Source organism: Aythya marila (assembly GCF_965140915.1).
Source record: "Aythya marila genome assembly, chromosome: 10".
NCBI lineage: Eukaryota > Metazoa > Chordata > Aves > Anseriformes > Anatidae > Aythya > Aythya marila.
Window position 1 is genome coordinate 18219980 of NC_139051.1, and position 13871 is coordinate 18233850.

A 13871-nucleotide genomic window follows, 5' to 3' on the forward strand; every position below is an offset into this window, starting at 1 on the left:
AATCCAAGGCAATAGGAGAAACTTGCCTTTTATCTTCCAGGAGGCGTCAGAAGCTCAGCATCTCCTTTCCCCAGTTTTCTCTGAAATTTCCCAGCTGCTTTACCTACAGCTTCAGGACTGCAGCAGCTGTAGGACCAGGCGCTCCTCTGAGCAGGAGTGCTGAGAGGTGGTCAATAAACACCTTCTTGCTGAGGAAGGACTGATCCTAGTCATGCACTTTCCCCCTGCCAGCTACTAAGAGAGGAGAAATAGCCAAAAAGTCATTTAAAAGTCAAGAGGTGGAAAAAACTTTCAGCAAGCATCAGCCAAAGAGATCTTCTTCCAAACCCTGTGGGCAACAGAAGCTTTACAGCGTACGTAAGGGCAGTAATTCATGGCTGAGATTGCAACCCAACTGTCCTTTTAATAGAAAAGCGCGTTATTCATAAGACTCATAACATATTCTGAAGGCTCCCAAGCATCAAAAAGGTCATACTTCCCCCTGCATCAGCATGCACTGGCTTTGCATTCTGCCTTTTTGACAGAGCTATTATAACCTTCTCAGGTTTGGGGAAATATCTCTTGCTTTAACACAAAAAACATGCAGGCTGCAGGTGAAATTGTATTATCAGACCTCTGCTAAAGGTCACAGTGAATAACTTCTTGTCCAGGCAGTGACAGCGCATGCAGCTAATGCTAACTGCACAACGGAGCCCAGACTGGGGTGCAGCTTCTCCAGCAACTCAGCTACACACCAGCTCTGCTTTGCGTACGGTGCTCAGCCAGTGATGGGCAGCACAGAATGGCCATCATGGGTTTACGTGGTCACAGGAACTCATTCTGCTCTAATGCAGCAGTGTAAGTGTTCAGATACCTTTATCAAGGATCTCCCCTGAAAGGTCGCATTGCTTGATGCCCAAATACTGCCAAGTGACATTCAGGACAGAAAATGGTAACTGAACTGTGGCTGAAAACATAGTCTGCTGCACAGGACAACGTGGCATGTGGTAGTGACCAGGAAGACATCCATATTAAAATAAATGTGTGAAAATAAAGAACTCTAGAGATTGCTGAACCAGAATGCTTGCTGTCAGGGTGACAACTCCTCCTGTGTAACTTGCAGCATTGGTGCTGCTCCCTGTACTGACTGGGCCCCACTACACTGCCAAAGTGGCCCCCTGACGGTAAGAAAGAATACTCTTCATTACTCTGCTACCACAAATGACTGAGAATTCATTAAATGCAAAATGCTTTGCATGCTGCTGAGCCCTTTCCAGCAGATCAACGCAGGTGTGACCAACTCAAAAACATATTTAATTTTTAATCAATCAGTTTGCAGCATGCAGGTTTAAGCCTGAGGAGTCTCTCCTCATGGAAGTGCTCCAGGAGCGTAGCAGGTCAGGCAACTGTGCCTTGCCTACCTCAAGTTTTGCTTAAGGGTCATTAGCTAGTCAGATTTGATAGTCTGAAATAAATAGGGAGGTAATCAGCTTTGATTTTTTTGTCTGTTACGGCGGCTGTCTTGAGATCCTGAACACTCGTAACGAAGCAGCGCTCCTGTCCCCTCATCAGTGGCAAATGCAGGGAAAAACCAAAAACCAATCTAATAACACTTCAAATATCTAAGTCACTTATTAACTGGCTAGCAGTTAATTATACTAATGAACTATCTCCTGCTAAAAGATGACTGAATATGGGACACTGCTTACTGCATAAATTCTTGCTGTTTTTATAATTATTGTCAAAAAAAAAAAGATGAAAAGGCAGATACTGCACAGAAACAAAAGAGATGCTTTACACAGTGTTCAAAATGCATATCAAGAATGAGATATCACTTGTATAGTAAAATGAATTCTTACTGGAAAAGGAATAAAGCCTTTCCTAGGTTTTTAGGAAGTTTTTTCATTAAAATCACTTTACATACCAGGATTTTCATGATCAATTTACAGCATCCACAGATGTTAATCACACAATTCAGAAGCATTACATTGATCAGTACTCACCAATTACTAAAAAGTCATTTGACTCCTTCCAGAACATGCAACATCTTGTTAACACCAGATTAATGCAGAGCTCTATTTTCTCACTACCTAATTTGCTTTACAATCTGGCAGAAAAATAATCCTCTTCAAATCTACAAGCAGGTAACACTTCCATACAGCGTGTGTTTGTTTCTACATTCAGTGCCAAAAGACACAAGCTGAAAGGCAGCTTCAGGAGTTCTCAAAATATGGTAAAAACCCACAAACCAATCAATTGGGCAATCAAAGAACATCAAAAGCAGTACCCTTTCAAAACAAATCCTGAAAGACAATTGCTAGATGGGTCTGCGAAGCAGTAAGACCAGCAGTGGAAGCATTCTAGGTGCCAAGCAGGCAAACACTTTTACCACAGTAACCTATGGTTCTGCATCAAGTAGCTCCTCTGAGCTTGATTATGTAAATAAATAATAAAACAGTCTGTTAACTTCTCTAGAATGCCTGGGATTAGGTTTCTGACTTCTAAGATTTCAATATTCATTACGCTCCATGCCATGAAAGGACAGAGCTGTGGCACAGCTTCAACCTAGGGCTGCTCTAAGCCCAAGCTAAAAGTTTGAGCTAAAGCCTGATGCAACTATTTTAACACAAAAAGATGAAAACCCAGAAGAGCACTAGAAGTTGACTCCAGCTAACTCATTTTTTTTTTTTTTTAAGTCAGTTTAGCTAAACTGGCATCAGGTCCTTTTATACAGGAACAACTCTGTAGACGCAGGTTTAAAATAAAGAACAACACTCTTAGAATAAAACTGGGACAGGCAGAGACTAAAAGCAGCCTTCAGACCTCACACTGGTTCACCACTCAGTTTAGGAATTATTTGACCCTTCTTAAACAAACAACACCCCACAGTCTTCAAGTTCTTAAGTACCTTGGCTCTTTGTACAGGAAAGCACACAACCAAGAAGCACTACTGCTAGGCTGGCAGTTTGCATACCCTCACCCTGAAAGACTTCCAGGTGAAGAAAGGCTTAATGGCTTAATTACCTGCAAATATTGCAGCTTCCGTGACAGTTTTGTTACTCTACAAATCCAACAGGGATTACATTTAAATCATCTACTGTCTCTAACAGTCCCTGCCTATAAATCTTTAGCTTTTAGCAATAACATTGCAGATGGTGTACAAAGATGGAGAGCGCATGTGGAAATACCAAGCAGCAGCGTTTTAACAAGCGCTCGTAGCAAAGAAGCAAACGGAACTGATGAGGGGCTGGTCTTGCACCACCAGATCTGTAACCTGTCACAGCTCAGCATGCCCTTCCTGAACTTGTCACAAACCACTAATTTAAATTAACAATCAGGCTGAAATAATCTGTGTAAACACGAATACACCCTAGCTGAAAATGAGCAGCATTTAAAGGCAGTTAAAAATAATACGAATCCTAAACAAACCCAAAGCACGGGGTAATTCACCCCTTGAGCAAGTCTGCTTTAGGAAGAACAACTGAGTTCAGGTGAATTAATACCGGAATGATTTCCTCTCCAGATTCCTATGCATAGACCAAAGACAATAGGAGAAACATGGCACATGTAACCAACGAACATATTTTATTATTTAATTATGCAAAGTGCACGAGGACACGTTCACACCTCCTAACTCAGGATTCTGAAGGCGCCACCTTCATCCTAACCTCGCAATGATTTGTTACACTGGAATCAGGAGCTTATTAAAAATTCATTAACTGCAATGTGCTATTGGCACTGTCATTCTGCAGAGATCTTTTAACCCAAAGGAAGGTTTGCGCTAGGATAATTACAGTTGTACTGTATTAAAATACAAGAGTAATGGCTATATAGAGCCATCCACTGGACGATGATTAAAGCATCCAGACTGCTAATGACAGCTTGCATTCAGCTTTGTCTCGTAGCTTTCCAGATGCAGTATTTCAAGATGACAATGCAGATTTCAAGATGACAAACAAACCCACACTGAAACTGAATACAGAATCAACACGTTCTGAAGTTCAGGAGTCAATATGGAAGACCTGAGAGTTTTTTGTTTTGTTATTTTAATCTTACAGGTGATCCCCACAACCCCCAGTAAATCTTGTTAGAGCTTAAGCCATAGAACAACTGGAAGAAAATCACTTTGATAATGCCTGATCTCAACAAAAGGTTCCAACTCCATTCTTTACTGCTATAACAAAACATATCAGTCTCCTTTTCTGAGAAGCTGTATAGGCATTAGCCCTGTAGCTGCCAGGAGGAATATCTGAGATCAGTGTTCTAGTTTCCATTTCAGATGGAAAACAAAGTGCATAAATTATAGACCTGAATATATACCCCATCGTCATTGGCTGTGTGTGACAGTTAAACAGCCATAACAAGTGGCAAGTATCAGCAGAGGACAGTTTCCTATCACCTACAGCACAAACTACCTCTACCCTCAGCTTTCAGCCCTGTCTATGCAGCCCACTGCAGCTCCTGGGGCTGAAGTGTCACTGCAGCTGTGAACTCTGTGTCCCCTGCCCTCCCACTGCTTGCTATACTCCCATACCCAGTGCTAGCACAGGATTTTTGTGTGGCCTTGCGGTGAACCTTGCTGTTGCAGCCGCTTGGGAGAAACAAGACCTTTTTTTCCAGCTGACTTTCCTGCATGGATGTGCAATGCCTGTGCTGGCACCATGCACGGGCAGCCTTGGGGCAGGAGCAAGGAGCTGCAGTGTGGGGGCAGTACCACCACTGAACCAGCTCATGCTGCTCAAAATGCAACTAAGGCTCAAGTGAGACCCTTTCACTCGTCAGGGTGCTGGTTTTTCTTGACGAAAACGCAGCACTGTTCTGTCAGTCCTTAGAAAAAAACAAAGCTGATGACTAAAAATAAAGTATGACTGAACCAAGATGGAAAATGTTTGTAGCAGAAGGAAAATAAGTGAAGAAACTCCATGACAACTCATACTGAAGACTGATTCTTACTTTTTTCCAGATGTGTAGAGCACTGAGAAGTAACTATTGACAATTTTCCTCCATTACTTGCAAACGGAACTTTAAGATGCAAGCTGAAAACTATGCGTTACATTATTATAAACCTTTAATTTATTCTCTGCGGGCTGTGGATCTGCTGATTCAGACGGCTCCAGTCTGCTCCTCTAACCACTAACCCCATCCTTCGGGGCTGACTGGCATGTGGCGTGTTGCTGAGAGCATGGGTAATTCAGCATGCAGCCGGTCTGCTCCCAGGCTTGGTGTAACACACTCCTCTCTGTGCACACTGATGTAACCCTATAAATGCAACAGCTAATCTGAATATGTTGACAAACTATTTTATAACTAAATATTCGCCTATCTCCCACCTATGGTGCGTGACTGAAATGCAACCTTAACATGAAGTAAATGACTGATTCTCTCACCCCAGTGCTGCTTTCGTGCTTTGCCAACTGTGATTTTGGGAGTGCTTTCCACCTGCAAATACCAGAACAAGCAGGCATTCACCAGAAGAGGAAAGAGCTGTTTTTCAGAGAAATACTGCCCCAAAGTGAACCTTGGAGCAGTGGGAAGGGCAGTTTGCCCCCTGTGCGTGTAGTGCTCCAGGCACAGGCTGAGGAAGAACGCAGTAGCTGTGACAGCACAGCAGTGGTACTGCTCTGCCCCCCGCTCAGGAGCAGTGCCCATGACAGACAGTGCTCCTCCCTTCCTCGGGAATATCAGCGACAACCTGCAGTGCTTCTGGGCAGGAACGCGTAACACCTCTTGTGTGGGTAGCGACTGCTGTAGCCATGGAGAGTCAAAAATAGCACGGCGTGGTGTGGTGTGAGCCACCGCTGGCCTAGGGGAGGTCAGACCTGGCTTAGGGAAGAGGATCAGGAGCCCAGATCCCTGGGGGTGGAAACAGGCAAACTGGTCAGGAATGAAAATGCTCCCTCTTGAGAGCTGGGGACCAGCTCTAGCAGAGCACTGTCCCGGGGCTCAGGGCTTGCTCTGCTACCTATGACATGCCGTGAGCACAGCCACACTGCCTCTCCTGCCCCATGGGATAACCTGGTAGCATCAGAGGCTCCCCAGGGGCTCAGGGAGCCGAGCACTTGGACAGAACAGAAGTCTCCTGTTAAGTGGCATAAGCTCAGCTGTGGTATGCTAGTGAGGAAATCCCTTCATCTTTACAATTCTTCTAATTTCACTACAGGAGTAGGCAAACACCCCGCAGAAGGAGAAAAAAAAAAAAAAAAAAAAAAAGACATCTAGACAGCGCAGTGTTTTTCCATATCACACTGTGCCGCCCTCTCCTACTCTTACTACAACGTGATTTAAAGCTTCCCCATGTAAAAAACAAACCACTGCATTTTGTGCCTTAATTCTTCTAGTGCTACATGTGTTTCACCTTGCTGACAGGCATGACCCTACAATTTTAAGATCTAGTCAGGGTAAACTTAGACACATACACATGGATGTAGATGCTCTCTCCCCCCAAGGCACATGGTCTAATTAAAACAGACAACAAAGTCTAAGTCAATTTTTTAAAGCAGTTGGATTCCAATGAAAACAAGCCCAACCCTGAAGCCCAGCACTAACAATTTTCCTTTTGAGTGGGACTGTTTTCTCTCTCAGGCATCAAATCCCTCATTCATGCTCTGCACATTCGTTAGAAGCCCAAGTACAACTGGCCCAGTGTAGTCAGGGCAATGCCCTGCTGTTTGGTGCGGTGGCACCAAGGGTGGGTAGGAATACTTTTACCAGGGCGGCTTGCACACAGAGGGAAAAAACAAGCTCACTGTAACCCTAAATAAGATGTGCCTAAGCTGACTGAAATCTCCAGCAGGGGCTGCATGGGTTTCACAGTTCCCTAGAAATGGGAGGAGGCAGATAGGGAGACAGACTGGTATAGCCTCATACTTGGTAGATATAGACATGAGCCAGAACGGTTAGTGACAGCCTCCTAGAATGCAGGGAGAGGCTCAGGATTCCTGAAAGATAACAGAAAAGCAAATTAAGGTGGTAGAGATCTTTTTCCACAAAGGAAATATTTTCTTTATGCTCTCAGATTCATTGATGCAATGAAGCTTGCAATGAAGATACGCTGTGTTAGAACAACCAGCAACTGAAACTGAAAATACTCGCAGCACTTTAACAACCAACTTTATTTTGCATTATGCTAGCTGAGAGCCAGCGAGCTGCTCTATAAATAAGCCTTACTGTAAGCTATGAAGCTAATGTTCAACCTGCGTACTCTGACCAGCAGTAAGTTCACTGATAAGAGCGAGATGTGGCTGTTTATAGGTGAGCACAATCTGCACATTAAGCTTTAGAAAAACAGCCACACCCAAATAGTACGAGGAACCTTTGAAGCTCGGTCTTGTGGGGGACGCTTGCTTTTATAGCCTGAGCTGTACGTTGGACTTTTCTCAGAAATTTCCGGCAGTACTAAGGTCAGGATCAATATCTATGCTGCAACAACTGTTTCTCTGTATTTAAGCATGAATTTGGTTCATTTTAGGCTTTCCCTCTATTTCTGGTTCCAAAACTAGATCATAAATAAAATTTCTTATTTTAACTGAATCCTCTCTCAGGGATTATTTCCAGTTTCTGCCGTATTGACTCGCTCTCTGCTGGGAACTAAGTGGCTTTTCAGCTTTATTTCAGCATCCTGATGATAAAAGCTCTCCACAGCATCATTCTGGTTGTAATGAACGTTCATGTAGGAATCCAGGCTCTCTAACCTCTTTCCTCAGCACAGAATAATTATGCAGTGTGAAATGCAGTAATTATTTAGATTACGTGATTTCTCAAGGGAAGCTTGCATGACAGAATGCACCATTCAGATCATATAGCCCCGAAACACGAAGAAACTATATCATGAGAATGGCTAGCTATTTTTAAATACATAAAATTGCTGTGAGAACACACAATCACCAAGTGTCTCACTTAATAGCTCCATTCCTGGAATAAACTCTACTGGAATCTCCAGCAGTGTGCTTGGCAGGGAGCACGCAGCTTGTCAAACGCGAACCACTCCAAGAACGCGACCGGCGATGCACGGCAGCCACAGCCTGTCATCTCCCTGCAGTCGGCTGCGTTTTCACACACCGCACACAGGTAAGATACGAGCGCTACACTCACTTAGAGACGTTTGAAACTTAAAGTTGTATCCTGCCATAAAAGCCTCCGCCTTCTTTTCTCCCCCTTCTCCTCTGTCTGAAGCAAATGATGCTTGCAGCATGCTAAACACATGCTTAATCTCCGGATTTGGGAGATACAATGAATAAAAGATGACGATAGGCAAATACTCATGAAAGTCAGGTTTCTTTCATATTCAAAATTCCGCCTGCTTGCAAATGAGGCAGAGGTATTTCCAAGACCAAAATCATGAAAACTCCTCTTTCCTTGAAGATTGTTTTCAGTAACCCTGTATTTTTCCTTTCAAAGCATTAGTATAAGGACAAGAAAGAAGCTACCCAAACAAGCATCTCAGACTACTTAGAGTTAACTATGCAGGGCAAAAGAATACAAGCAGGGGAAGAGACAACGCATGCAGCTTTCAGACACTTACCACAGAGTAAAGTTTTAAATACTCTTACTGTACCTGATCGTCCTGACAGAAATGCAGTATTTCCACATCAGATTCCACATTGCACTGCCATCTCCCTTCATGACCTCCTCTGAAGTGTTTGCAAAGTTAGAACGATTCCAAGTAACTCAAGGAACAAGAAAGTTTAGCAGCATACAAAAAAGTTAGTCCAAGGTTCATGCAGCCGCCAAGCACTGATTCACGATTTCCAAGTGATTCCTCCGACCTCCACTCAAATGAACTCAGAGAGAAGCCAGCTTTCTCATCTGAAGTCTCGGGTTACTTCTTTCTTCGTGATTTACAAGACTTGTTGTTTACATTATTTGCAAGCCAGAGAAGATTATTAGAGGCTGTTCAGAAAGCCACATATAATATTGCTCCAAGTTGTCAAGAAAGACAAACCTACCTATGCAGCACCTACAGAAATTGGTTTCATTTATTCCACTTGAAAAAACAACAACAACAACAAACCCAGCCCAGTAAGAGGGCCTTAGCAAATCACTTACTGGATCTGTGAGGGCTTACCAAACTCGCTAAATGATATGGCTGAGGCTGAACAAACTCCCAGCTGTTTGCAAAATTTCTCGTGTACTGTAATAAACTTCGTAGTGCTAAAAGAAGTAATGAGTCATTTTCTAAGGCTGTGTTTGAACACAAAGCTGTGGCTTTCAATAGTGAATGTCAGCTATGACACTTAGCTTATAAAGTACATCAAAAATAAAACAGTAAAATCTGACTAAAAAACACCACAAAACTTACTTTGCTCACAGAATTCCCTTATTGTCCTGAAACCTCACAGATAGCTAAGTGATAGTTGGATTTTGTCTTCATGACAATATTTACCCCTCAAAAAGAACCCCAACCCCATGCATGACATAACACACAATTTCTCAATGATGATGGGGATTTATGAAGAATATTAAATATTTACACTGCTGCTTTTTATACTACGCTGGAGAATTTAGCCTTTAATTTTTCAAGGATTTAGTTTAAGTGCACTACATTTATCACCAAAACTTTGAATAGGATTTAAGCCTCAACAAACATGCAGAATCACCCTATATAGAGAAGTTTTATTATTTTTGTTGTTGTTATTATTTTTAACTGAAACACAAGTCCTTGAAATCCTACCCTGGTTTCTCCGAGACCACCCAGAATGTCAGTGTTGTTGCTATGACATTAAAACTTCGCGAGCCTTTAAAGCTCAGCCCACTAGACCACACTCTCTTCTCTGCAAAGAGGTCAATGGCACAGTTATCAGGGGTTCTTCTGGATCAAAGACATTAAATGAATGTTTATATTATAAAACTTAATTAAGCAAGAAACTAAGTTCATGCTACTTCTTGGGAGAACAGAATGCTTTTATGATTAAATGTCTGTTTTCTGTTGCACAACTCCATTTTGTACAAGACCATTTTATCTAGGATCTCATGACTGGTACTACTAGTCTGAAATAGATTCCGTTTCAGTGATTTTCTGACAACGATTCCAGGAATAAGCGACTGACAGCTCATAAAAAAAGTTAGAACAAGTTCCACAGCACATTATACATTTTAAATCAGTAGACATAATGGAGAAAAATTGCATTAGAAAACTTACAGACCTGTTCTTAACATAACCATTGGAATCCGTTTAAATGATGGAAAAAGCTATGAAAGTTCAGGCAGATCAGCTGAATGCTCCTGATCACCTTAACATGCGAATTTGAGAGATGGGGCACCCATGATACCGTATTTCTTACTTGTGTATGGCGTACACTTGGAATACTTGATTTAGCATAAATAAGTCCATTATATATGAAGTATTAAACAAACAGTAGTTTATTTTTGGTGTAGTATAAAGCTAGCAAACAGCATGCTTATTGATGTCACCTACCTCTACTTGAGTATGTATTTGAGGCATCAGTGTAATTGGTGTACTTATATTATGCATTCCTTGATTCACATTCAAGTGCAATATTTAGACATTATCAGCATCTGCAGCAACACTATTTTATGTCTCTAAAGATAGATTAAGGTGGATGTCATACTGAGATCTACAAGAGACTTTAAATACAAGAGTATTAATCACTTGCTTCATCCATGTTTCTAGCATTTATGCGTATCCAGTGATCAAATGGATTAAAATAACATGTGATATCATCATAGGACAAAACTGAGGTGCTGCCTTTTCTTATTTTTCCTTTTCTTTGCCTTTTTTTTTTTTTTTTTCCCCTTTTTCTCTTAAGTCATTGCGGCAGCATTTACCATGGGAGGAAGACTACAGTTTTATGAAAGAGTAAATGGAGCGTTTCAGTTCCTCTCCTGATGAGCTGAGTTTGTTCGCTAATTCCCAACGCGACCAAGGCAAATCGAGTTAGCTCTCCACAAAGCAAGCATTCGTTCTGCAGGGAACAGCAGGCCCAAATTTGGAATAATTTAGAGCTGATAGGCAGCCTGCAAATACAAAATAATACACATACAGAAAATGTTGAATACTGTGCAAACTGTGCTATGAGTTGATGTACATCAGTATTTTGGGTCTATGATCAGATCTCAGATGTACATAAATTCTATTTATTCTGATTTTGGATATGAAGAAAAAAAAGACTGAAATTCTCACTGAAATGATATTTGAGGTATGCCTAAGCCTAACAGCATCCTGTAAAGCTTCGTGTGGGCTTGATTTGACCATCTGCAGGTGCTGGTGTTCTCAGCTGTAGCTGATGATTTCCGTACACACATGGATGAGGCAAACTGGTAATTAATCAAAGCCCATGGCTAATTCTGTCTCAAGATACGCTGCCTTTTCAAAAGACATCTCCCTCACAGTGTGATTGCTAAGGAGGTAACGAGATATTGAAGACAAAATTGTCCCATCAGCTATTTCTTACTATTAAGAAAAATCCTGTTTGGGAATAGAAATTTCCAGCAGCAGGAAGACAATGTCCCCTTTGTCTTAGCTGTTTACCTTCTTTTCCTTTGTTCGCAGTGACATTACTATGCCTGAAACAAGACACAGATTAGCATATCAAATGATTTCACTTTTTTGAAGCCTTGTTTGCTTTCACTGTATAACAAGTCAAGATGAGCCCCAGCACCGCAGGGGCCTTTTGGCATCACATCTGCCTTTGACACGGATTTTCCATTTTGTACATCAATCATAATCTATCGTAATGACTCCAGTGACAGTCTTCTCCCACACTCACATGCTTGGCCAAATAATCCCAGCCAACACAGAGACTATGGGGTGGTAACAAGGGATGTTTGGAGACGGTTGCTGCCTGGCTGGTTTATTATTCCTCTTTGGGTGTGGCAATAAAAACTTTGGTTATCTCTTCCCCTTGAAATGAAACAACAGATTCCATTCAGAGGACATCACTGCATCCACCCAGTCGTGCTGTGCATGGGACCAGGCCCTGTATGAAGCGGAGCTCCCCAAACAGATGTACTTGGATCCTTTTTCTTCCATTATACTCCTTGGAAACCTTTACTAAATTTTCCTCGCTTGTAAGTCATCTACAGCACAATGCTCATTTTCAGCAGCCACGTCAGCACCACTGGGGCCGGACCCACAGTGGTGCCCTGCTAATAGTGCATGCACTGTAAGCTGCCAAGCTGCAATGGGAAGCTGCAAGGAGCTCTGCCTCCTTCCAACATTTCTTCCCACTTCAGTACATCGGCGTTTCCAAACCCACTCATCATTATGTTTTATTTTCAATGGAGGTAGTAGTAGGTGTATTAATGAAGTGCTGTCCCCTGCATCAGAATGTCATGTTTGCCGAGGCTTCGCCCCAGGTTTGTGTCCCCATTTCTGCACTGAGTGGACACGCCAGCTGTCCCAGAGTTGCATTACACTGTGTATATAACAGGCAAACCAATCAACTTTGTAAAAAATATTGTGTCTTTTCAGGAAGAAATCTTTAATTCAGACACAACTGCCAACTCAGAGAAAGGTGATGTCGTGCTACCAGCATTCCCTTATGAGAGCTGAGCAAATGGTTGAGGCAACTGAAAATGCACCTGCTCGGGGCTCTCCCTGCCTCACCGCCAGGCTGAGGCTGTCTGCTGCAGTCAGCATGAAGACCGCCTGTTCCTCCACTGCTCCCACCTGCTGGCTGTAGCTCTGGCTGTGACTGCTGCTGCAGGTGAGTTTGCACCAAGACAACCTGGGACAGCTGAGACAGGCATTTTTTGGCTTTCTGAGTGGGCACAGAAGTGCTGGGCTGGAGCAGGGGGGGAGTCAAAACAATTGGAAGAAACAGTACCAAAAAAAAAAAAAAAATAAATACTGGAAATGAATTCAACAAAAGTTGTTTGTCAGAGCCCTCAACTTGGGCACTTCCAAGCACACAGCACATGGTTTAGTATCAGAAATACGGTTTGTTCAGTGTTTTTTATTGCTAAGAAGAACCCAGAGCCACCATCAGTCCCCTATACGGTGAAGCAGAGCACTTAAATTCCTTAAAAGAAAATAATAAATATATATATATATATTATGGGGGGTTGAGTAGGGTGGGAAACGACAGAAATGAAAGAGAACTTGAGGATTTCAATATTTTTTTTTAAACACTGGGAAAAAAAAAAAAAAAAAAAGCTTCTCCAGGCAAAGATATTACCAGGTACATAAATAACGTCAAGTATTAAAAAATGCTAGAGCTAAGGTTCCTGTAGAAGCTGTAGGTGGTACGTTACTTTCAAATGATGTTAATAGCCAGGATGCTGAAATTGGAGGCTCCCATTCTATTGCTCTTCTGCCTCCCGAGATTCATTCACATTCTGCACTGAAGCCTGAACAACAGGCAGTGCTCAGGGGGAGCTGAGCACGCCAAGACCCTGGCACAGAAGTTGCTGTGAAGGGGCTCAGAAGAACGGAGCACCCAGGACACCTTATCTGGTCTGCTCTCTGACACAGCCGCGCACTCCGGATGTGCATCACTTTCCGCATGACCTGTCTGCAGCCAAGATAACCTTACTACTTCAGCTGTGCACAGGCTCACCCTAAATTCGGTTAGTGTAACATTCCCATGAAGAGGGAAACAGGCATACTGCAGGCTTCACGAGTGAAGGTGGCAATTCACTTATTTTCCTCAAGTTTCTACCAGGACAAATGATCAGGAAACAGAATTTAACAGTGTTCCTACCAGTAAGTAGATTATATTTATAGGGCATTTAACAAAAGAAGCTGTGAGCGCTGGGGCTAGCAACCATCACACATGTTTTTGGTTGTCAGGAGAGTTCCAGACCTATTTTTAACTTAGGTAACATTGCCTTTAGACAGCAGCTATTACCAATTAAGGATTGAAAGAAGCCTTGCAAATAGACAGTTTTAACTTTTTAAAATGAAAAGCAGTCTGGCTTTTAAGGCAATTTAG

At 42.4% G+C, this 13871-nt stretch overlaps 1 protein-coding gene across 10 annotated transcripts in view; it reads right to left on the reverse strand.

Annotated features, from left to right (window-relative positions):
* Positions 1 to 13871, reverse strand: part of IQSEC1 (IQ motif and Sec7 domain ArfGEF 1) — a 348151-nt gene that overhangs the window by 129768 nt on the left and 204512 nt on the right. The window contains exon 1 of one of the 10 annotated variants that reach the window (XM_082768442.1): positions 8534 to 8759. The exons of the other annotated variants lie outside the window; for them this stretch is intronic. Within the exon in view, the coding sequence (XP_082624568.1) occupies positions 8534 to 8601 (68 nt within the window). The 5' untranslated portion in view covers positions 8602 to 8759. Of the gene's footprint in view, positions 1 to 8533; positions 8760 to 13871 lie in introns of those variants that run through there. 10 annotated transcript variants of the gene reach the window in all.